At 33.8% G+C, this 23,967-nt stretch overlaps 1 protein-coding gene across 3 annotated transcripts in view; it reads right to left on the bottom strand.

The window, feature by feature from the left end:
* The window catches only part of LOC149413479 (myosin light chain kinase, smooth muscle-like), a 116,620-nt gene that overhangs the window by 23,062 nt on the left and 69,591 nt on the right, over window positions 1–23,967 (bottom strand). For all 3 annotated transcript variants that reach the window (XM_089644695.1, XM_089644694.1, XM_089644697.1), the window contains exons 3-4: window positions 20,011–20,101; window positions 5,175–5,378 (exon numbers count right to left, since the gene is read on the bottom strand). In XM_089644695.1, coding sequence (XP_089500821.1) covers window positions 5,175–5,378; window positions 20,011–20,101 — 295 coding nt within the window. The remainder of the gene's footprint in view (window positions 1–5,174; window positions 5,379–20,010; window positions 20,102–23,967) is intronic.

The raw sequence follows: 23,967 nt of genomic DNA, 5'->3' as shown, positions 1-23,967 counted from the left end.
TTATATTCTGAGATTGGTGAATTTTTGCACACTTGACCATCAAAAAAAGAGAAAGGTCACTCTCCACATCTGATTTCGAAAACTCAGTGTTTCCGGGGACTTCATCTAGCAAATATATTAATAAGGTGTCTGTTCTTTACATAAATTTACAGTTTTATTCTGAGATTTATGAAATTTTGCACACTTGACCTTCAAACCAAAAAAGGTCGCTGTCGACATCTGATTTCTAAAACTGTGTGTTAAACCCGGGGAATTCAGCTGTATATGAGTATTTGTGGGTGGTTCTGTTTCTCTATATAAATCTACAGCTTTATTCTTTACAGCTTTATTCTGAGATTGATCAACTGATCTTTAAAACAGTAAATATAAACAAGGAGCAAGGTTCAGAGGAAGTCTCTGTCTACATTAGATTTCGAAAAAAAACCTCATCATCTTGTCGCACCCCTTTAAGCAGAATTTTGTATTTCGTCTGTCTGTAAATATGTTTGTGTGTTCCATGTTTGGTGTGGTCAATCCTGTCAAGATGGTGGCCGCGTCTATGGTAGGCGCGCGCTTTGAGCGCGCTAATGCGCTCTGGTGCACGAGCTTTTACGAATAATCAACATAACGCAGTCTACTGTTCACATAACTACTAGTGATATAGCACTTGAGATCAAAATAAGAGGAAAATTACTATATACATCTGATTTGCAAAAAATAATGATGGTGTTCAAAAATTTAGTGGCGGTAAGTTAACCCCTGGGTTGGGCCGCCCGAGTGCGCCGTGCTCATTGCACAAGTTAATAATGCGCCCCTGCCTTGGTGGAACCGAATTGGCGCCTGTCCAAGAATTTCAAGCTGAGAAAAATAAAGAAACAAGCGCCCGCCGAACGAGGAACGAAGAATAAATAATGAAGAACGACATTTCATAGGTCCCCGTTAAACTCCGATTTTAGGTGCGTTGTAACTTTCTATCAAATTATAATAGCTTGATAACACGGTAGTTATCCTCTTTGCTGATCACAGTATGTTCAAAAGCTGAAACGTATTTAGAATCGGCATCTAAGGCGATGCAATACGTCGTGTAATATTTTTAATTGAGCCGCTATCAATAACAACCTTTACGTAGGTGGCGATAAGGTTTAAATTCCCGCTTAACACCATCCGCCTGTTTTGATTTATGCAAGAAAAAAACATGGCAAGAAGTGTCTTTTATTTTATTTTGTGGATGTTCAGGCATAAATATTTTAAAAAAATCGATCATTTTATAAATAACTTAATTTTCCACATTACACAATAAAATCATAACCGAAATGGGTTCGTAAGTACATTACAGGCCTTTACATGATTTTTTCTGGGCTTATAAAAGTACTTATCTAAACAATACTAGATTATTATATTATTTCAAAGATCAAGATGTATTTTACTCGCAGTATTTAATTAAAGCATCTGAAACATTTCTAGGCGACCAAATTTTCAAAGCAAAAACACATGATTTTGCATTACTACGTATGGCATCGCCTTAACGGGAACTATTTAAAAAAATACAAAATGGCGCTGAATAGCTATTTGATCACTTTGTCACACGTGAATTTCTACGAAACAACTGGGCCTAATTTGAGGAGCATAAGATTGTGGTACTTACTTAGTTCGGTAAAATACTCTCATAATCGCAGTGATAAAAGATGACCATTTAGAATCGATACACGGCTTGAAATGGCTTTATCCGTGTTTGGTGAATAGCTAAGTACTTCCCAACCTTCCTCGTCCCCATCTCCTTCCCATCCCCACTACCCACTCCCTGCCTCACAATATATCCTAATTGTGTATGCCATAGTCTCACAGTTCACTTCTTCTGTGATGATTCCAAATTTAAATAAATCGAACTAACAGACAAGTAAACAAGATTATCATAGTCTAGAATTATAATACCTTCGCCATGTTTATAAAAAACAGATTAGAATTTTGGCAACAATTCCGCTGTTTTGGCGTCTGCCTTAGAATTTTAATAATCATTTCGTCCTTCCAACTTATAATAAAGACCAGAGAGACAGTGTGACTAAGACCGCCACCTTTACACGGATAAATTACCGTCAAAACAATAACAAAATAAATTACTGTTGTGTCGTGTTTTTGTGATGTTATTTTTATTTTTTTATTATGTAAAACTAACAGAAATAATTATAGCACGGACGTCTTTTTTATTTTAGTTTTCTCACATCTATTAGGAACATGATATTATAACCACACTAGCTGACGTGTAACGGGCGTTGCTGCGAGTTATCATTAGGAGATAGACATATATCATCTCGGACTTTTCTGTGGGCCTTTTTAAGATATACCACAGACATAGGAATTAATAGACGAGAAGATAATGGCGAGGGGTAAAATCAACTGTTGAAGAACGAAGGGGGTTAAGCTGACTGTGATTCGTCAATAAATCAATCTGACAGTAAATAGGCATCTCGCATTATAATATCACCATTTAGTTCTTAAAAGTAAAATCTGCTTTTAAATGAATAGACATTTTTACATGGGAGCGCAAATTACTCGCCACGTTATGAACTAATTTGCGAAGTCCAAATTGGGCAAAGTAAATTTCTTCTATTTTCAGAGTCGTAGTTAGTTTCAGAGTATTTAGTTAAGACACTTTTACAAATGTTTCATAATTTACTTACCCCAGTAAACAACGATGAGCACACTTGAGAATCGCTACATTGTGATGTGATAGTATATGTTTCTAAAACTGATCCATATAATACGGTGTGAATAAGCTTAAAATAAAGTAAAATAATGCTTACTTATAGAATGTAATACGACAATTGGGTTTATTCTCTTTTTCACATCTATTTTTACAAGTTTTCATATCACAAGTCAACATTTTGCCGTGTTATTTCGTAAAATGAACCGATGATGCCTCGACCATAGTTCGCACAAGAATGATGACGTCACGTTTTCAAATTTCACTTGAGGCCATACGCGAGCACAGCCGGCTCCAATGGAACCGGTATGGGGAGTGGGGATAATACGCTTTTAATCACTTAGGGCAGGTCTACTAATATTCATATGTCTATGAGATATACATACAATTCCATTTCTTAATTTATTTTGCTGTATCGCATAAGATTTAGAGAGCGTTAGCAATGTAAGCAACATAATTTTTTTTTACGACTTGATCACAAAACATCTACTTTTCTCTACTTTCTAAAAATATAATATGCATGTATTATATATATAAACCTTTCGTAAGAAATTCTCTAAATGATATTGAAAACCTTATCAAAATCCGGTGCGTAGTTTAGAAGAACTAAGCGCACAAATAGACAGACGCGAAAAGCGACTTTATTTTATACTATTTAGAGATATAACATGGCGTTATGACTTGATTACACTGAATAGATACTACCTAGGAGTGAGATATATGCAGTTTTGAAAGAAAACGGATGTCTTTCACTCAGGTAAGACCTTTTATCTTCTAGATCACAGACGGAATTAAAGACAAAATTTGGTATTACGGTTGAAAAGATTATCAGTTGAAGAAGGGAAATTAATGAATCATTGAAGATGAAGATAATAATACTGAATCTAAATGAAACATGATACAGAAGAAGACAAAGAAAATAAAAAAATAAAAATCGAACCTAAATTCTCTGTTTTACCGGGACAACGCCTGCCATTGATACCTGATTATTTATTACGCTCAATTAAGCTCAATTTTACCTTACTGCTGTTGGAATAAGTACATAAATCAAAACTTTTAAATATCGAAATTATTTCTTTTTAATATTAACTCTACAGAGGGAGGCCATCTCGTCAGGCCATTTCATCTTTGGGGATGCTGTGTTGAGGGTATTTTTAAGCAAAAATAGAGGAAGTTGTGGGAAGAAAACAGGTATGAGGGATGGGTAGGAATCTGAATGTCAGTGTGTTCAAGAGTGACGTGTGACAGTGTAAGGCGTTGGGTCGAGAGAGTCCGGCGGGAAAGGTCAAAGGGTCTCCCGCAACCGTCCTCTCCCGATCCGGCCCGCAACGCAATTGGTGGGCAGACGCATCCGCCAGCAAGACCTGGACAATCTTCCTCAATGAACCCGGGAACCCCTGCTAAGTCACTAGAGGTGATCTCTGGCAGAGGTGTTGGTTATGCAATGAATGGTGTCAAATTTAAAATATGCTATTCCTGAATAGATAACCAATTTCATATGCTTGTCTTGGGACTAGAGGTCGAAAGATCTTAAGAAAATTAGCGACAACAGTTTTCTTCCAAATTATTCTAATAATTTTCTATTCAGTGTTATATACGAAGACACCTTAAAGATTCAATCTTTAATATCTTTGATATTAGTGTGTGAGTACACCCAAAGATGTCTTTAAATTATTAGGTTACCCATAGATGGTGTTAGCTGTCGAGAATAATAGGATAGGGTGAGAACCTCAAGGTCGTGGTTCATATGCTAATTAAGATGTCAGTGCTATTGTCAATCTGTCACAACAAAACTCCAAGTGTTTTGTTGGTGCTGGAGTTTTATTAAATCATAGAATTTGTGAGAAAATCCCGGAGAAACAACACAATCCATCCTTTTTGTAACGAAATACAGCATTTAATTATTATTCAAATCCATTGTTCGTTTCTAAGAAAAATCACACGTAGGTAGGTAGTAGGTATAACAGCTTGACATGAATAACTTTGCAGGCGGTAAAATGAGGAGACATCGAACGGTCTCTTTTTTTTAGATTTTTCGTATTCATGAATCTACGGTGACTGGATAAGTCATCAAAATGACAAATTAACACACCCTTAAAAAGTGATATAAATTCATGAAGAGTGATGAAACATAAAAAGTTAAATAGATTTACAGGTACGTTTTTTTATCGTTTTTTAAAGGTTTGTTGAGTTATCGTAAAAACGGTTGGGTTAGGTTAATTAAGGTAAGGTTAGGTTTGTTTAAATCGGGTTAATTTGTTTTCATCACCTTTCGATAAACAGATCAGTGACAAAATAGAACATGATAAAATAATGAGTTAGGTTTGGCTAGGATGGATTAGGTTAGGTTAGTTTGGATTGGGTAAGGTTGGGTTAATTTAAGTTAGGTAGGGTTAAGTTAGGTTGGTTTAGGTTAAGTTTTTTTTTTACATTTCTTCAATATTCTCATGCAACCATCAACTATTAGTTGTTTGTGTAGTAATTTTTTACTTACAGTTCTAAAACGACACACATCAGTTTTCCAGTGTCGAAAGCGTCATACAGCTGGATGAGCCTGGGGTGCCTGAGCTGCCTCATGATGTCCACCTCTCTCTCGGCGTTCCTCCTATCTTCTCTCCTCGTCACCCCCACGAACTTGGCGGCTAGCTCCAATCCTGTCGCCTTCTCTCTGCAGTGGTACACGGTGCCGAACTTGCCTCTGAAAAAAGGGGATTTTTTAAAAATGTGAAACATGTTTCGGCCCGCCTAGGGGGGTAAAAACGATTCTTGCCTAGTTAGCAGCAAATGTGGCAAGATGGAACGACGTTATTCTTTCGATTCTTCATTCGGCCAGCCTCGTGAATCGTCGGCTCTTTTTACCCGGCCACCAAAGCTCTGTGCGGGAAAGGCTCTTCGAAGAGTAAACTTTGTCGAATATATTGTTGTCCTGAATCTAATCTCAAATATTTTTCGTAATTCCAAAGTAAAATTTGTTGTTTCGCAGCAAGGATTTCTTCAATATCGATATTTTCACACAAAACCATCAATATTTTGTATTCGTAATTTGTTGTTAATACAATGCTTTGTTTGCGATGCAACTGATGATAAAATAAACCGCATTGTATAAATGTATATATTTTTAATTTACAATGTACATCTTTAAACAATTATTGTTTTATCATAAAAAATACCAAGACTTGTTTACTTTAATTTCACTTCCTTCAATAAATATCAATTTCGAGGTTTCACATCTGTCAGACGTCCTGTGACGACTATTTTTCGTTTTAGAATTTGATTAAAAAGATGTTATTGTAGAGCCAGGGAGGTCCTTAATCTGCGCGGGTGACTCTTATCACTGTGACAACCTTAATAAATAATAATATATGGATGATTTCAAAATCACTTTAAGACACGTCTCATTTTTTCAACTATCAACTCCTGGTGGAATAAGGTTCCATCTGAAACAACACTAAAAAGAGACAATGGCTCTAGAGAGAGTTCAATATCGCATAACATCGCTGTGCGTAATACTCTATATTTAAAAAATAACATACAAGGGTCATAATGTGAACCATGAGAAACTCCAACGATATTACTCCAGTATTTAGACTTGAATCAAATTTATTTTTACACGAACAACAGACGTTTTATAACACCTAAAGGATTAAAAATCAACAAATCTAAACGCTCCGGCTCAGTTCTGACGTCGTAAATACCGTCCGGGAGGCCACCACGTAACAGATTGACAACTATGTGATGTAAAAATGTAATGTAACTATATCCACTGGCGCCACGCGGTTTTACGAAACAAAAAAAAATTATGTGATGAAAATAATTGTTGATATTTGCGTTAATTAGTGAATATTACATACCTTTGTTAGGTAAGATTTCTCACGATTGTATTTTCTAATGAATGTGACTTTATTTGAACTATTATTTCATAAATCAATGGCTTAAAGTCAAGACATTGTGTCTCAATAAAACACTATTTTGATAAACATAAATAAAAAATATCATATATATAAGATATTATAATCTAAATATATTTTGAATGAGGAATCCAGTAAAAAATTTTTTAATGAAAGTTCACTTTCTAACATAAATACCAGTTTTTTTTGTATAAATCTCGATTTCGTAGATAAAATAATATTCAAGGTTTGCATTTTTCGATGCCCGCCAAAACGATAGAAATCTGACAGGGTACGCGTGACGTCATATATACATTGGCTTTTGTCGATTAACAGTAAGAAATTCCAATTTAAAGGTTTCCAAAAAACATGAATTTTATTGACATAATTTGTATACCACAGTGGTAAACGATAAATAACTTCTTATCAAAAGTTTTCAGGTTAAAAAGTTCAATTGTTCAAAAAATAAAAATTTTCTGCTGTGGAAAAATATTTATTGTATGAAAAAAAATGGAATTTCATCATATAGAATTACCTCCCGAAGTTTGTGCACTTTACTTCCGGACACCCTGTATACTCAGAAACAGCATTTTTTGTTGATCTGAATATTATGTTTTTAAGCCATAATATTTTTCACGAATTAGCTATTATATAAGTTACTTACTGTGTAAGTAAGAGATTCCGCATCATTGTTTGATGTTGATTCACACCACTTGCGAAATATCTGACATCATCAGATCATCAGATGCATCGTGTTAAGGCGACATGACTCTAATAACGGAGGTTTGCTCGGCGCTCACATTTTAATTGTTTCTGATGAACGTATTACTAAAATCACAAATGTTTCTAGAGGGATCCCTACAGATGTAAGTTATTTATATTAAAGATTAATAAAAACAAGATCTTACCATTAAAATAGTTTAGGGGCCGTTCAAGTATTATGTAAGCACTATAGGGGGGCAGGGGGGGTCTTTGCTTTGCTTATTTTTGATGACATGGGGGGGTGGGGGGGTCGAGATAGTGATTATGTCAGCACTGCTCAGCAGTAGTTATTTTTTTTTACACATTGGCAACCCACACATTATCTATGTTTGAAAACCGAATACATATTCGGGGATTCACACCATGTCAATAAAGTTTGTTTAAATGAATATTATGTGAATTAAAGTCTTCTATCCTAAGTCTATTTTATATGTGCTGCTTATGAATCAATAAAAAAACAGAATACATTAACAGAAAAATGCATTTAGGTACCAATTTTTACGTAAGCATGGGAGGGGGGGGGGGTAAGAGCTTTGCTTACTTTTGGTGACAAGGGGGAAGAGGGGGTAAATAATTGTAATACTTGAACGGCCCCTTATGTAAAACGTTTTGAAAATATTATAAAATGTTTTACAACTATAAAATTAGCGGTAAGCACCAGATTATAATTTTCGACGATGAATTAGTAACTTTCCAGAGGATCCCTTTAGAAGCATTTAAGATTTTGGTAGTAAGTTCATCAGAAATAATTAAAATAAGCCTCACGGAAAGATAGATTATCTAGGCCTGCCAGGGCAAAGTCGACAGTAGGTAAGTCTATTGCGCCGGGCAGCGTTCCGAATATTGTTTTTACACGAAATCATCTCCTATGTCGCACTTTATTTTAGAGATTTGTTGGTGCAAATTAAACCGCAGGTCTGTCCAATACACCAGGGCAGCACGTCGCATATTTTTGTGCACGGCTGCTTCACTTACGTCGTTAAGATTTTGGCTATATTTTAGGGTATTGTTTCGTCTTAACATGCCAATCTGTGCTATAATATAGTATATTATACAGGGTGTATCGGCACGTACCCGACAAACTTTAACCAGCTATTCCTTAGCACATTTGGAGTAAAAAATGTTATGGGCACTTTGCTGTCTGGTAACATTTTTTTTAGTAAAAAAAAAAATGTTTATATTTTCACCACATGTCACCACTGTTTTATCCTTTGTCAAAGTTTGAAAACCCACCTGACAATATTTTATTCGAGTTTCATTGAATAATATACGTACGTACCTACATTAGCGCGCTTTTACGATCACAACGCAATGGCATGGCACCATCCGTCTCATTTTTAGCTATTATTATTTAGTGTGTATGAAAGAGCGAACACGCTTTTTGACACACTTGCTAATAACAGCTGTTGAACACGAGAAACAATGCCAATGAACAATGATTTTGTTTTTAATTGAAAAAAAATGTTACCGGACAGCAAAGTGCCCATAACATTTTTTACTCCAAATGTGCTAAGGAAAAGCTGGTTAAAGTTTGTCGGGTACTTGCCGATACACCCTGTATATCTGGTGTTTGCAGTTCGCCATGTGAGCAATGTAATTCTGAGTTTGAGCAACTAACGATGTGAATTTCCTAGAAGCAATAATAATTCCATTGGAGTGTTTAAATGGAGTCTAACACATTTTTGCTCTTTCAAGATGATGAATAATTATTTATTTAGAAGCTTATTTTTACACATGCAAAATTGCTGGAATGGCCTGATCCTTGCTGAGGATTTGTTTGAAAAAAAAGACAAATGAAAAATTGAACAAGAAAAGTGGAAACGTCGCGAAAATAGCAGAACTTGTTGTAAACAAACATATTTTTATTCAGCAACAACAGTGAAAATAAAAATAACATTGTATGTTATACACATCAATGTAATATACCATTGAAGAAGATAATACTTATAAATCTAAACGAAACATGAAACAGAACAAGACACAGAAAAATAAATAGGTTAACGGTCGCAACTGGGAAACGAACCCAGGATCTTTGTCTTACCGGGACAAGGCCTTTAACCACTCGGCCATCGGGACCTAATTACTTCATTATTACGTCATTTTTGTCGATTTCACATTCATTTATCTCATACTTTAACTTGCTATCTTTTTGAATGATTACAAAGTTCTAAGAATTCGATTGTAACCTAGATAGTGTGTCGGATAAATATTTCTGATTTTTATTTAATATGAAATACCAATTGACTTTTTGTAAAAGTCTAAATGAACACACATTTTTTTTTGGAATAATGTTTCTTTTAATATTTTTTGATGATTATACCCATCAATGTAATATACCATTTGAGTTCGTGGTAATACTGATAAATATAAAAGAAATATGAAACGGAAAAGTAAAAGGTAATGGTTTCAATGACTGAGTGGTTAGAGGCGTTGTCCCGTTATGTTGTAATCATTCAAAAAGATAGCAGTCAAAAGTGTGGGAAAAATGTAGTCGTGGATAAAATTGTCAATTCTAAATTTAAATAACCTTAAAAAAAATTTATACGTAACAAATGTACATTGTGAATAATAAAACTCATTAAAAACAAAAAATGTATAGAAATTGTTACATAGTGAATGCCAAAGAAATACAAAAAAAGTGAAAATAATAAATATATTTAAAAAAAAAAAAAAAAAGTCACCTGTATCATTTTGTCCTTTGAAATAATCATGTATTTATTCCCGGGGTTTCGTAACACACGTCACATCGATCATCTTCATGGTCAATAAAATTCAATTTGCACTAGGAAACCTCCAAGGACAGAGAGATATAAAAATAAAATATACCAATTTGTCTACTTATCCTAATAGTCTGTTGCATGTTACGTTCTACGTTGAAATGGCTGCATTTAAAACATAACGTTAAATTAGACAATTTCGTCAAAATTTGTACATGTTTAAATAATTTTTATACGTTCGATTCCGTTACTTTAAAGTTTTATTTATAAGTTACCAGCAATACCAGATTATTGGAAGTCGGGATTTTTTTTCAGTCCAGAAATTCGGGGACTAACTACATTAATATTGTACTCAATATAAATACAAAAGAGTGTTTATTTATTTTTGGAATTATTAACTTAACGAGTAAAACCTCAAATTGTAATTTATAATTATTTTAGCAATAAAAATTTTCAATGAGAAAATGAAGATAATATGGGTAGTTCTTATTTGAAGTTTGATACAGTTAAATATGACCGAAGGAGATAGGGTCCCGTTAGCTCAGTTGGTAGAGCACTGCCCCGGCAAGGTATAGGTCTTGGGTTCAAGTCCTAGTTGCAACCGTATAGTTTTCTGATTTTTCCGTTTCATATTTTATTTAAAAAATTGCTAACATTGTCTTCAATAATTAAACAAAAGATTGTTGCTGGGGAACTTGAGTTATGTATAAATCCTCAATATTCCTTCAGTTATGTACAAATCCTCAATATTTCTTCAGTTATGTATAAATCCTCAATATTCCTTTAGTTATGAATAAATCCTCAATATTCCTTTAGTTATGAATAAATCCTCAATATTCATTCAGTTGTGTATAAACCCTCAATATTTATTTAATTATGTATAAATCCTCAATATTCCTTCAGTTATGTATAAATCCTCAATATTCTTTCAGTTTATAAACCCTCAATATTTATTCAGTTACTTATGTATAAATCCTCAATATTCCTTCAGTTATGTATAAAGACTCAAAAAGGGGATTTAAAAAATAAATAAACAAGGTCACGGAATGAATCTGACGGATTCCTTACCAAAAATGTGAAATTTGATTTTTTTTTAATTTTGATCCAAATTTATGTAAAAATTGAATATTTTACAGAAATATATTATGCAAGCTATTTAAGACACTTCGAAATTAATCTTACATGTTATTTCGATGCAGAGATATTGCGTTAAGTATTCCTAGGGCGTCCCCGACTTCTTATACCATTCAAAGCACTCTATAAACATTCCTGACACTAATAAGAACAACCTTTGAAATTTTCAGCGTTATCGGTGAAGAAATTTCGGAGATTTAAGATTTTGAACAAACGAACACTTACATTTTTTTTATAACTTTTTAATATCCTATAACACGCAACTATGAAAATACCATAAAATTCCGCGGGTAGCGTGGATTTGATTCTTATACAAATCTACATTTTTATTCCGAGATTGACGAAATTTTGCAAGCTTGACTTTCAAAACAAGAGGAAGGTCACTATCTACATAAGATTTTGAAAAACTCTGCGTAAAACCCGGGCAACGTCGGGGACTTCAGCAAGTATTATATAAAGTTTTTTTAACCAATTTCCGGAGACAAATTCTTTTATCTCTATAATATTACTTGGCGAATTTCTAAAGCGCCATTTTATTGAAATATCACGGGCATAAAGGGTGATTTCAAAAAATATTAATTCAGACTATGCACCCTTCAAAAGGTCGATCGATAAGAAAACTTTTAAACAGAAAGAAAACCTGAACAACTTTTGACGATCACTTGAAAAAGGATTGTTGAAATCTACTACTGTGCTAAGCCGGGTATTAACAGAAAATGAATACTAATAGAAGTTTTTATTCGTTGTGGATGTGTGATTTGATAATGCGTATGAAAAACCAAATGAAAAGGGCGCATATTTGTGCGAAGAAGCTTATTTATATTTGTTTAACCTTCAGCGAAAAATTGCCGGAGTTATTTGGCCCTAAGCCAGAGATCGTCATTTAGTTTTTTTCCAAACAGATTAAAACGTGCGGCCCAGGAATTATTTGACGCTATTATAAAATATAAAATCATTCACAGTTCGCATTTCTCTCCTTGAATTGCTACAATGTTATGCCAGCAATTTAGAGTAACCAAGTAAATTTACCTACTTGATAAAGCAGAAATCTATTTTTGTAGTACAATGTTATGTCAGCAATAATTATTACTAAATAATCAAGAACATGTGCAGAAATCTGTTTTTGGAAATTTTGTCAGAATTATCACAGAATTAACAAGTAAATGTTCTTGATAAAGCAGAAATCAGATTTTGTTGCACGGTATTACACTAGCAATTATATTATGATGAATAAGTATAAATGTACTTGATAAAACATAAATTTGTTTTGTAGTGTATGATTTGCCAGCAATTCTTATAGAATATTCAAGTAAATGTACTTGATAAAGCAGAAATCAGATTTAGTGGTATGGTGTTACGCTAGCAATTACATTATGTTGACTAAGTAAATGTACTTGATAAAGGAGAAATCAGATTTTGTAGTACAATGTTATGCCAGCAGTGGCAGAAATTGCAGATGACCAGTAGGTAAACGGAGTTGATAAATCAGATCTGTTTTATGTTAATACCTCTGTCATAGGTCACTTCGTGCGGCTTGCTACGTTTGTTGACTTAGCAGTGGTGTCTGGGTTCATGGGGTGAGGTTTGTTCAAGTCTTGGCGGCGGATGCACCTGCCGGTTAAGGGAAACTATTTGACCTCTCTAACCGGACTCTCTCGACCCATCACCTTGCACCGCAGTGGGAGGGATGCTTCATACATCCGTCACTCCTGTGTGGAGTTAATGTTTAAAAAAAACTCGTCATGTTTTGCTGATTTTTTTGGTCTTGAATTTCAAGGTCAACGCAACAATTTTCGGCAGTATCCTAGTTGTGGAGCTTTTAAATATCCATTTAATCATCAAAAGTAAGAAAATACGCCAAATTGTTAGTTCCGCGTTTCCCATTTGATCAATAAGAAATAAATACTAAGGACGGGTTGTTTCGGAGAATTTGAACAATTCATCAAATTTAAACGTTCATTTTTGAGTTCTGTGAAAGTCCTATTCAAGTTCTGTTATTATATCATTATAGGCTAGTTGCTTGACAAAACTGAAATAAAAACAGAACTTGAAAAAATCTTTCACAGAACTTTTATAATAAAAGCAAAAGATTGGATAACTTAGAAGCTCTTGAAATCAAAAAATTCCTAAATAATAAAGCTAGTATATTAATTTATCGTTTAGTCCCATTCTAGATATATTTCCAGTAAACCGCTCTGTTATTGCTGGAATTCCCCCAATTACCCGTCCCCCTTTGTTAACCTCCCACTCAAACACCTAAATTATATTTTTTGAGTATATATCTGTCAATGTTTTGTATCATAGGTTAGTTTTAATATTCCCCTGACGAAGGAAGGGTGCTTCCGAAACCGGTAGAGTACAATTAAAATTAAAGTGGTCTTAAACAAATTTATATATTTTCATTGTAAATTATGACGAGCCACAAAGTAAATGCTTATTACAAATAGGTATGTAAAACAATAATTGTTTGACAAACCTAATTTAGAGAATTTCATGTCCCATGTCCCTGTTCGAATTATGGAAATGCTGTGGGTCTGAAGAAAGTGGGAGAGAGCATGAAGTAAGGGAAAATAATATGTATTTTTTTTAAATACCTGGCTAAACAGATCTGATCACTAAAGCCATTTCAAGCAAGTTTCCAATTCTAAAATAATTGCGGTCTCTAAAAAAAAATCATTAAAAAAAGCACAGATGAGGAAACTGCTTATTTTTGTCACATCCGTTTTTTCCGTCAACCTTGCGACACGTATACGTGCAAAAACACGTTTACAAATCTAATGAAGTGGAAAAGTATTAGGTATTCAACTTACACATATATTGGTGTATCGACAAAAATATCCCCAGTAAATTCATTTGTATTTTTGTGTGTGTTTTTTGTAAATTTTTTATTTATTCAATCGTTGAAGGCTTTTACATTGTTAGATGTAAGTTGTTCAGGAGGGCCATAATAAGTGTATGGTACATAGTAGTAATAGGATGAGAATTGAGAATGAACGATATAAGCAAGTACAATACAAGTTGTCGTAGGGAGTTCTGTTGTACAAAGGAGTTCAATAATTGTTTATAATAAAAAAAAAAACTAAAAAATAATTACTTCAGGTACTACGAAAGTAGTTACAGAGCAATGTGTAGTAATTTTGTTGATATTTATAAAAAAATAAACATGAACAGTTTGTTAAATAGCATTTTGTATTTAGCTAACCTTTATTAGGTCGGATTGGATGTTTTATACAGCGATAAAAGTTAATTTAGCAAACCTTTACTAGGCCAGATTTGGTGTTCTACAGAACATATCTATAATAGAGCGATAAAAGTGCATTTAGCAAACCTTTGTTGGGCTAGATTGGGTGTTTTACTGATACAACACAGCGATAAAAGTGCATTTATCAAACCTTTATTGGGCTAGATTGGGTGTTTTAAAGAACATATCTACAATACAGCGATAAAAGTGCATTTAGCAAACCTTTGTTGGGCTAGATTGGGTGTTTTACAGATACAACACAGCGATAAAAGTGCATTTAGCAAACCTTTGTTGGGCTAGATTGGGTGTTTTACAGATACAACACAGCGATAAAAGTGCATTTAGCAAACCTTTGTTGGGCTAGATTGGGTGTTTTACAGATACAACACAGCGATAAAAGTGCATTTAGCAAACCTTTGACAGATACAACACAGCGATAAAAGTGCATTTAGCAAACCTTTGTTGGGCTAGATTGGGTGTTTTACAGATACAACACAGCGATAAAAGTGCATTTAGCAAACCTTTGTTGGACTAGATTGGATTTTTTACAGATACAACAGATTTAGATTACAGAACATAGCTAAATTACAAGCTACATGAAGAAAATACGAAAGATATATCTAAAGTTGTACGATGGAGATTGATAGGTGTATAATAGTAATATAATAACATAGTTAAAGTAAGTTAAGTCAGTTAGTTAGTTAAGTAAAAACATAATTTTAAAAGTAAACAGTTTGTTGTAAAGTACGTATTTTGAAACATTGTTGCGCGATGGAAGAAATAAAGCCATCCAATTATAATATCATCAACTTATTCATGCTCTTGGTAGGAATTTAATTCAGTAACAAGACAAAGACAATCCTTGGTGTCGGGCGAGACAAGGGAACGGGTTTGTTGTCTGTAAAGCAGAAATATTGCGGCATTTATTATAAAACTGAGTCGGGCGTTGTATTCAATCACTATCACTGTGTTGCCCAAGCAAACTTTTAGAGGGTGGTGTAGTAATAATAATAATAATTTTATCATTTGTATGATTAGGACGCTGTACGAATACGTCTTCCAAGGCTCTATCTAATTATGTACAGCTTAATTTGGCTCTGAATTCTGTCGACTAACTTGAATCTAACCATTCTGAGAGAAAAAAACATTATGTATTTATGTTTCCACCAAAATTACAACTTGGTTAAAATGTTTTCCGGAAACCCTGAGCCACTAACTATTTTGGCTAGTTAACGAACCAGGGAGATCCAAAACGATAAATAACCTGGTGGACTAACCAAGTGATGGGCGCAAAAGTGAAGAGAGACACTGAAATATATTATTGACAATTAGATAGAAAAAAGTTATGTTTTCTGTCAACTAGGTTACGGAAAACATTGCCAATAATAAAGAAACACGACTTGCGTAGGTCGAACTTAAAACACAACATTTTTCAAAACCAACGTGTATCAGCAGGGCCACCCTTAGAGCACGGCTCGGAAATGGTATACTAATAAAAAATACAGACATGAAGTTGCATTTTTTTTAAATGCAGCTAAAAATGAGTTAATTCTAGCTATTTAATATCTGCTGTTTTAAATACGCCTATGAGTAGTCCCGGTTCCAAATGTTTTTTTAACCCTTTTGTTGCCGAAAAAACGTAGATTCAGTTTCCCTGCGAAACGAATTTCTGAACACCGTGTATTGAAGATATTCCTGATTTATTAGGCATCCATGAGTCATTTATCGTAAGCTGTTAAATATTTAAACTTCATGCAGGCTTCATAAACTTTATATAAAAAGTACTTGGCAATATTATAAAATGAACATTCAATCTGAATTTGATCCAAATGTGGAGGACTCAAAAAATTATCTTAGTGTGAATTTTCTTGTTCATACATCGAGTTTGATCTTTTTCTGATCTTCTCATTTGCATTTCTATCATGTGGGTTTGACAACATTAAAGCCTTGAATATTTCACTTATAGCTAAAAGGAAAAATAATAATCTGGCTCTTCATGTCTGGTAACAAAATAAGTCTAAGCTATTTAAAAAAAATGAATTTATTATATGAATGAGTCTTGAAAACCGGGACGGTCCGCCCCATAAGTTTAGCCGCCCGAGTGCACAGCATACATCGTATTTGAGGTTACGGCGCCCCAGTTTTTACGTGAAACATAAATGAAGAGTTTTCCGAATGGAATTGGGAATCTCGCGATGTCTCACGTTGACGGGAAATGAGACAATCCTGTCTCGGCGGGGCTCGGATTGGCCAGGAGAGGGGCTCGGATAATTGTAGAAGTATGCAGGACACTTGCCAAATTCTGTGTTTTTCTTGTGTTTATAGATTATTATTATCCGAGATTTGATTCCAACGCGGTGACATCAAGTTATCTGCGCAATCCTACTGAGGCGGGGGATGGAGGTGAGACATATTATATTTTTTTTTTTTTTTTAATATTTTTATTTATTTTATAAAATACAGTATAATGTTTAAATTTACATAGTAAGAACATATTTCAATAAAAATTAACATGTTTACCTTTACAAGAGTTTAAAACTCGTGTGTAAAGGGAAAATAATAAAAACTTAACATACATATGTAAATAGAAGAAAAAAAGAATCATAAAAACATATAAAGTGAAGAGATTTTAGTTTTTTTATATAATAATTTATAAAATAATTTAGTGAGATATCATCGTCATTCTAATTCGTTAAATTATTTATTGTAGTGAGGTTAATTTTATTTTTAAATTTATTAAAATCCGGTTCTAATCTCATCTCAGTCGTTAATTTATTAAACCATACCACTCCAGTGTACGTGTAATAGTGTTGTGCAAAACTGGTATGCATTAATGGAGTCCATAAGCGACCCATTGTATTTTGCCTATTGCTCTCGACACGAACCATGGCATGGTGTGACTTCTTATACAGATCTTTGTGGATTTGAAGTAGCGTATTTTTCGTATATGTATTTTTTAGTGATGGGACTTGAAAATCTTGGAAAAGTTGTAAGGTTGGGTAGTCTGATGGTTTTTTTATTAAGATTTTTATTAACAACCTTTGAGTGATTTCCAGCGGTAAAAGTGATGATTTGTAAGCTCCCCCCCACGCAACGATACCATACTGTATTATTGAATGGGCTAGAGCGTAGTAAATATTTTTAAGAATTTTTAAGTTAAGTATATTTCTTAGACTAATAAATATGTAAATGAGTTTTCTTAATCTATTTATGATATTGTTTATGTGAGTTTTCCACTTAAGTTGACTATCTATTATTACACCTAAATATTTAATTTCATTTTTATTTCCTATGGATAAACAGTCATTATTTTGGCAAGTAGATTTTTTTGATATGCATTTTTTTGAATGTATTTTAATATTTAATGTAATAAAAGGGTTTATTTTGTTTATACTAAAAATTATATAATATGTTTTTTCAATATTTAATGTTAATAAGTTTTTATCAAACCATTCTTTTAGCGTATTGATATCATTGTTAGCAATTATTTCAAGTTCATTCAATGAATTCGCTTGAAATATAATTGCAGTATCATCTGCATATGAAATGAGTTTTCCTGTTAATGGTAATTTAAAGATATTATTAACATATAATATGAATAGAAGAGGGCCCAATATGGTGCCTTGTGGTATTCCAAAGTCACTTGTGTTCGGTTCTGAGAGTGTTATTTATTTTTACATATTGACTTCTAGAATTCAGGAAACTTTCTATCCACATTTTGGCATTATCTATAATTCCTATTTTGTTAAGCTTGTAGAGTAATTTTTTGTGACTTATGCTGTCAAAGGCTTTCTTTAGGTCTATGAATATTGCAAGAGATTTTTTGCCTTTGTCTAGTGCTTGATGTATTTTTGTTGTTAAATCTATAATTGCGTCCTGTGTGCTTATTTTTTCGCGAAATCCAAATTGTTGGTCACTCAATATATTATTAGTTTCAATAAATTTTAGCAGTTGCTTTTTTGCTACCTTTTCAAAAATTTTTGAGATATTTGATAATACTGATATAGGTCGGTAGTTATTAATTTCTTTAGTATCACCTGATTTAAAAATCGGTGAAATAATAGTTTTTTTTGTAAATAGATGGAAAGATTCCTTTTTTAAGACTATTATTTATGATATGTGTAATAGTAAAGATATGTAATATATAAAGATATATATATATTTTTTTTAAGAAAGTCAAACTTTCCCAGGTTACGAATAACTTAGCAGTATTTGAAAATCTCCTATTACCATCACAGTAATCGGAAATTTTTGCTTGTTTCGTAATGGAGGACGTAGTCAGCCAAGGAATCGAACTCGAACATCAGAAGCGATGTCAACTCAGCCACCGACCGGTCAATTAAAAATATTCAATTCTAAATATTACTACAGTATTTTAAATGGAATTTCTACTGTACTTAAAACATAAAAATCGATGGCTTAGAGATAAAATATTGTATCTCCAAATATGTTCGAAAATGAGATAAGTACTGAAATGTACCGAAGATAGATATATTTTTATGGTTTCAAATATTGCATATCCTAAACCTACTGTCCCAAAGATATAAACATGTTTAAATATATTGTAAATCATCCAAAAATTGTTTGTATGAACACAGATGATCGCCATCTCAATCACATTTATTTTTATGCTAAACGAAAGTCCATGCTAAAATGTTGTATTTACACAAAAACAGATATAGTAATATGTAATTAAAAACTTGTTTTTATTTCGTAAAATTTTATGTTTTCAAGTTTGCGAAAATTCAAACTCAGTTTTCTCAATAATAAATTATGTTTTATGGAGTTACAATAGTTTAACTCTAAGCCATCGATTGCATGCATGTATAGGCCACCAGAGTGTTAGATACTATCAGAATCACCCTGATGAAGACCACAATTGAAAATCAAAACATTGCGTTGCTTGTTGAATGACCAAATCTGAATAGTCAGATACTTCCCAACCTTTCTCCTCATCTTCTCCATCTCCTTCCCCTCACCACTCCCCTTCAGCCTCATAATACACCCCAACCGGGGATGCTAATCCCACTGGCACGGTTGTGCGGTATTCGCATAAAAAGGATTCTAGAAATTCCTAGTTTTTGTGTTAATTTATCTATTTTCCTACAAGATATTGTGGTTCTTCTTTTCGTAGGTTGTCTATCATTAAAGTAATCTCAACCCTGCATACTGACATACCAACACTCAGGCGCTATAATAATATATTTATGGACATAAGATTCTTTGAAGCTCCGTTATAAGCGTTCAAAAAGAAGAAGAAGATTACTGAAGATGGTTTGAAAGGTTGATATATAAATACAAATGATAGAGGGAGCGCGCTAATATTAAAAAACAATCATATGACATATGAGTTATGTATCATTTAAAGAAAAACTGTGATTTTTCATACCTATATAGTTCGTTAAGTAACAGAACCAGTTGTTTCTTTTATAATTTTCGGAGCATACTTTGCGATTTTTTTCTATCGAGGGAATTTCATATATTTAATTGTTTTTTTGACTCAGCATCTGATATATATATATAAGCTAACAAACGTAAAGTATTTAAGGGAAGTATGTTTTGTTATTCAGAATGCGAGGTCTTAATTACCTTCCGATCTCCGTCTGAAGTTCATAGAATTCCTCAGCATCTTGTCCTCTTTTGATGATGACGTCACGGTGGGCGAAAGATGGCTCTAACTCTGCAACAACAAAAATATTGATTACTTTCAATTACATTTTTTCGAAAAAGTTTGAAAAACTGGGTAAATGCTGGGTGATGGACACTGCAACGCTGTCCGAAAAGTCGGCTAAAGAAGGAGTTAGCGCAACACGGCATAACACCCCAAAAACAAACAACAAAAAAAGCTGAAAACTGGTTAATCTACATCACATAGATCATAGAGAACTAAAAAAAACTTCTGTATTCGATCAGAGCATGCAAAAAAATCTACGAGATGATCAAATGTGATGTAGATCCATTAAACAGTTTCCTCGCTTATACCACTACTTTCCGGACACCATGTATATGAATGACCTTTGATAGTTGGAAAACCAAAATATGAATAGGTGATATTGAACGTCTGGTTACATACATTTAATCAAGTATCAATAATACAAGTAATCAACCAATCTATTAATAACCTAAACAAAAATTAAAATATATTAAGGAAGTTAAAATGCATTATTAATAAATTATTAATTACAAATATTTAATGATTACTTATTGAAGATGATTTTTAGGACTTATGTTCATGGACATAAAACCAAAACATATTATAATTACAATAATGTTTTTTTTTTATTTAATTTTAGAGGTAAAAAAAGTGAAAAATTAAAAAACGTAATACAATAATCAACACGAAAAAAAGGTATTTTTTTAACGATATTACATTTATTTTAAAATGTCTTTTAAAACTTAAAAAAAAAATGGAGGATTGAACCTTCCTACCCAGGAACTGGATTCGACAACTCTACCAACCTCGCCAAGTACCGATCGAGTAGGACCAACATTTATTTCGTAAGTTAACTGCCGTAATGTCTTCCGATAAAGGAGAAATGCGTAAATGTCCGCGTGTGTGTGTACTTGATTCCCTCAAAGTGCATAGAATGCATTGTCATCGACAACGAGTATATCTGATGATTTTCAGCTCCATCGGATGTCGGGAAGTGGGTTAATTTCCGCTTCAATGATCTCCAATCATTCATTGCCGAAAACAAATGCGAAAAAAGAATAAGTTTGATATAGATATTTTATGACTCCACCCTGATAGCCATGGCCATGGCATGGTCAATACCATTAACTAGGACTCCACCCTGATGGCCATGGCATTGACCATTAAGTGGGACTCCACTCTGATAGCCATGGCATTGACCATTAACTGGGACTCCACCCTGATAGCCATGGCATTGACCATTAACTGGGACTCCACCCTGATAGCCATGGCATTGACCATTAACCGGGACTCCACCTTGATAGCCATGACATTGACCATTAACTGGGACTCCACCCTGATAGTCATGGCATTGACCATTAACTGGGACTCCATCCTGATAGCCATGGCATTGACCATTAACTGGGACGCCACCCTGATAGCCATGGCATTGACCATTAACTGGGACGCCACCCTGATAGCCATGGCATTGACTATTAACTGGGACGTCACCCAGATAACCATGGCATTAACCATTACCTGGGATGCCACCCAGATAGCCATGGGATTGACCATTAACTGGGACGCTACCCAGAGAGCCATGGCATTGAGGACAATATAAATAAAACTTCATAATACACCTTATTACTAAAAATAAAATAAAAATTAAATGTCAATTTTAGATCCCAAAAATGATAAGAAGATTCCAAGAAATGACTCAACGATAAACGGCACACCAATTTGTCACCATCTTTATCAGATAACTTTAGCTATTTACTGTGCTAATTCCGAGATGTCAAATCCGTTTGATCAGATAAAGCGACATAGTCATCTATTCTTAATGCGTTCGCTCATCGCTTCAGACAGGTGAAGCTTTTACTTTTGATAGATTGACGGTAAAGGTGGGTGCGTCCAGAAATACTCTAGCAAAGGTTCAATTCATAAATAAGAATGCCAAAACCAGGTGACTAATGTACCAAAAAAGAGATATGGGTACTACACTGATATAAAGTGACGTATTACTGCGTAGGAAGAGAGATATTTGCTGCAACAAGACTGGGCGAATGGTGCGATACCCAATCTGCCTTAATATTACAATAGATGCAACAATGATGTAATAATAATTATTAGTAAAAATAAGAAAAAGACAATGAGAGCTCATAGAAACGAACGGAGCGTAATTCAAGGTGGTCGGTTGAGTTTGGTGTCCTGCCCTGAAAGCTGGCTAGGCGGTGGCGAAGTAAGGCAGGAAATTAGTGCACCCTCCCTTGGGTGAACATTCCAGAGGAGCTGCAGAACCTTAACAGGTTTTTATAGGTGTTGATAGGCATTGTTGTACCAAACCCTCAAATTACCCCACTACGTTGCTGGGTGTTGAGTGTTATGACCGTAGCTCACAGTGTAATATGTTAATTAAGAGATGTACATTCTAAATCTTCTTTTTTTCCTTTATTTAACCAATGCTGTTTATTTTAGTTTCCTTCCTGTTTTGTCCAATATTTCAGTAACTACAATTTCAGCTAATTTTGTCATTTTGTGGTCTAGCTGGTGACTTTTTTTACCTTCTCCAGTTCAGTAGGGTTTTTGACCAACAATTTTTTTCACTTGCATCGTGGTCTGTTCGTTTAAGTTTAGCTATTGTTGGTACTGTCATTGTGGTGCGGCCTTTGAGCCATATATTTGTTTTAGGGTTCAGTAAATTCTTACTCAGTGTCTTATTTTACAGTTGTAACATGGTTATACTAGGTCCATCTTACAACCCTACAAGTTTTTAGATATAAACTGCTATCTTTTCTCCCTTTAGTGACATAGTGAACAATAGTTATATTGTGATCCAAGATTTTAAATACCATATAAATATGAATTTATATCTCATGTAGGAGATTACTAGATTAATGAAGTGATCCAATGGAATGTAGAAACAAAGAAAACAATTGATTCATTTAAAGCAGACTTTCGTCAGCAGGCTTCCCGACTACTGATCTTACAGCTCTAGACAAGTTGTCTATTTACAATCAAAATACTCGTGCAATGAATGTCTTTTGTTATTAGATAATGGGAATTATTGCTATCAATAAAAACTGTTTATCTACATCGTACATTGATATCAGATATCTTTTATGATTATCGCAGAGGTATATGCGTCTTAAGTTCATATTTATGATTGACTGAATAAGGAGTAACGATAAAAATTTCTTATTCCTCCGGTTTTTCTACCTTACCAAGCTTCTATTTTCCCGCTACCAACTAGATTAGCAAACAAATGTTCCTTAATCACAAAAAAATCCTACACACTCTTCCTGCCTTTTCCTTCTTCCCTTTATGACAAAATTTTAAAATTATCATATGTTGACCTGTAGCATTATTTGTTCGACTATTTTTCGGAAGCTTTCTTTCGTTCTCGAGTTCCCTTTGAATCGGTTTTTTTTTTGGCCAGTGTAATCTAGTGCATCTCCAGAGGATTTCCGGTTCAGTCACAAAAATTTTCAACCTTCAACAATGTTTCAAGTTTAAAAAATCTAATATTCAAGCAAGTTCTTAGGTGACAATGGAGGTTCTGGATTGTAAATATTCCTTTGTCCAATTTGTACCCTCGAAACAACTTGCCCTGGAATCATTCCGGTATAGTATCACCATTATGTACCCTCGAAACAACTTGCCCTGGAGTCATTCCGATATAGTATCACCATTATGACGACTTGGACCAGATGAAATGCGGTTTTGTGTAATCACTTGTTACGGTATTTGGATGACACAACTCCCCCAGCATAATAAATCCATAACAGAGTCCTGTATATATGTTGAATTATGTAATTGAATCATATAATATTACAGCACTTATTGGGGGAGCGTTGCACGAGGTAGTATTTATAAGAAGCGTAATTAAACAAGTGCTTTTTGTATTCTTGGAAGGA

Source organism: Hesperophylax consimilis, chromosome 21 (assembly GCF_061612785.1).
Source record: "Hesperophylax consimilis isolate HC1 chromosome 21, BYU_Hcon_1.0, whole genome shotgun sequence".
NCBI classification, from domain to species: Eukaryota; Metazoa; Arthropoda; class Insecta; order Trichoptera; family Limnephilidae; genus Hesperophylax; species Hesperophylax consimilis.
This window is presented reverse-complemented; position numbering and strand designations above follow the sequence as displayed.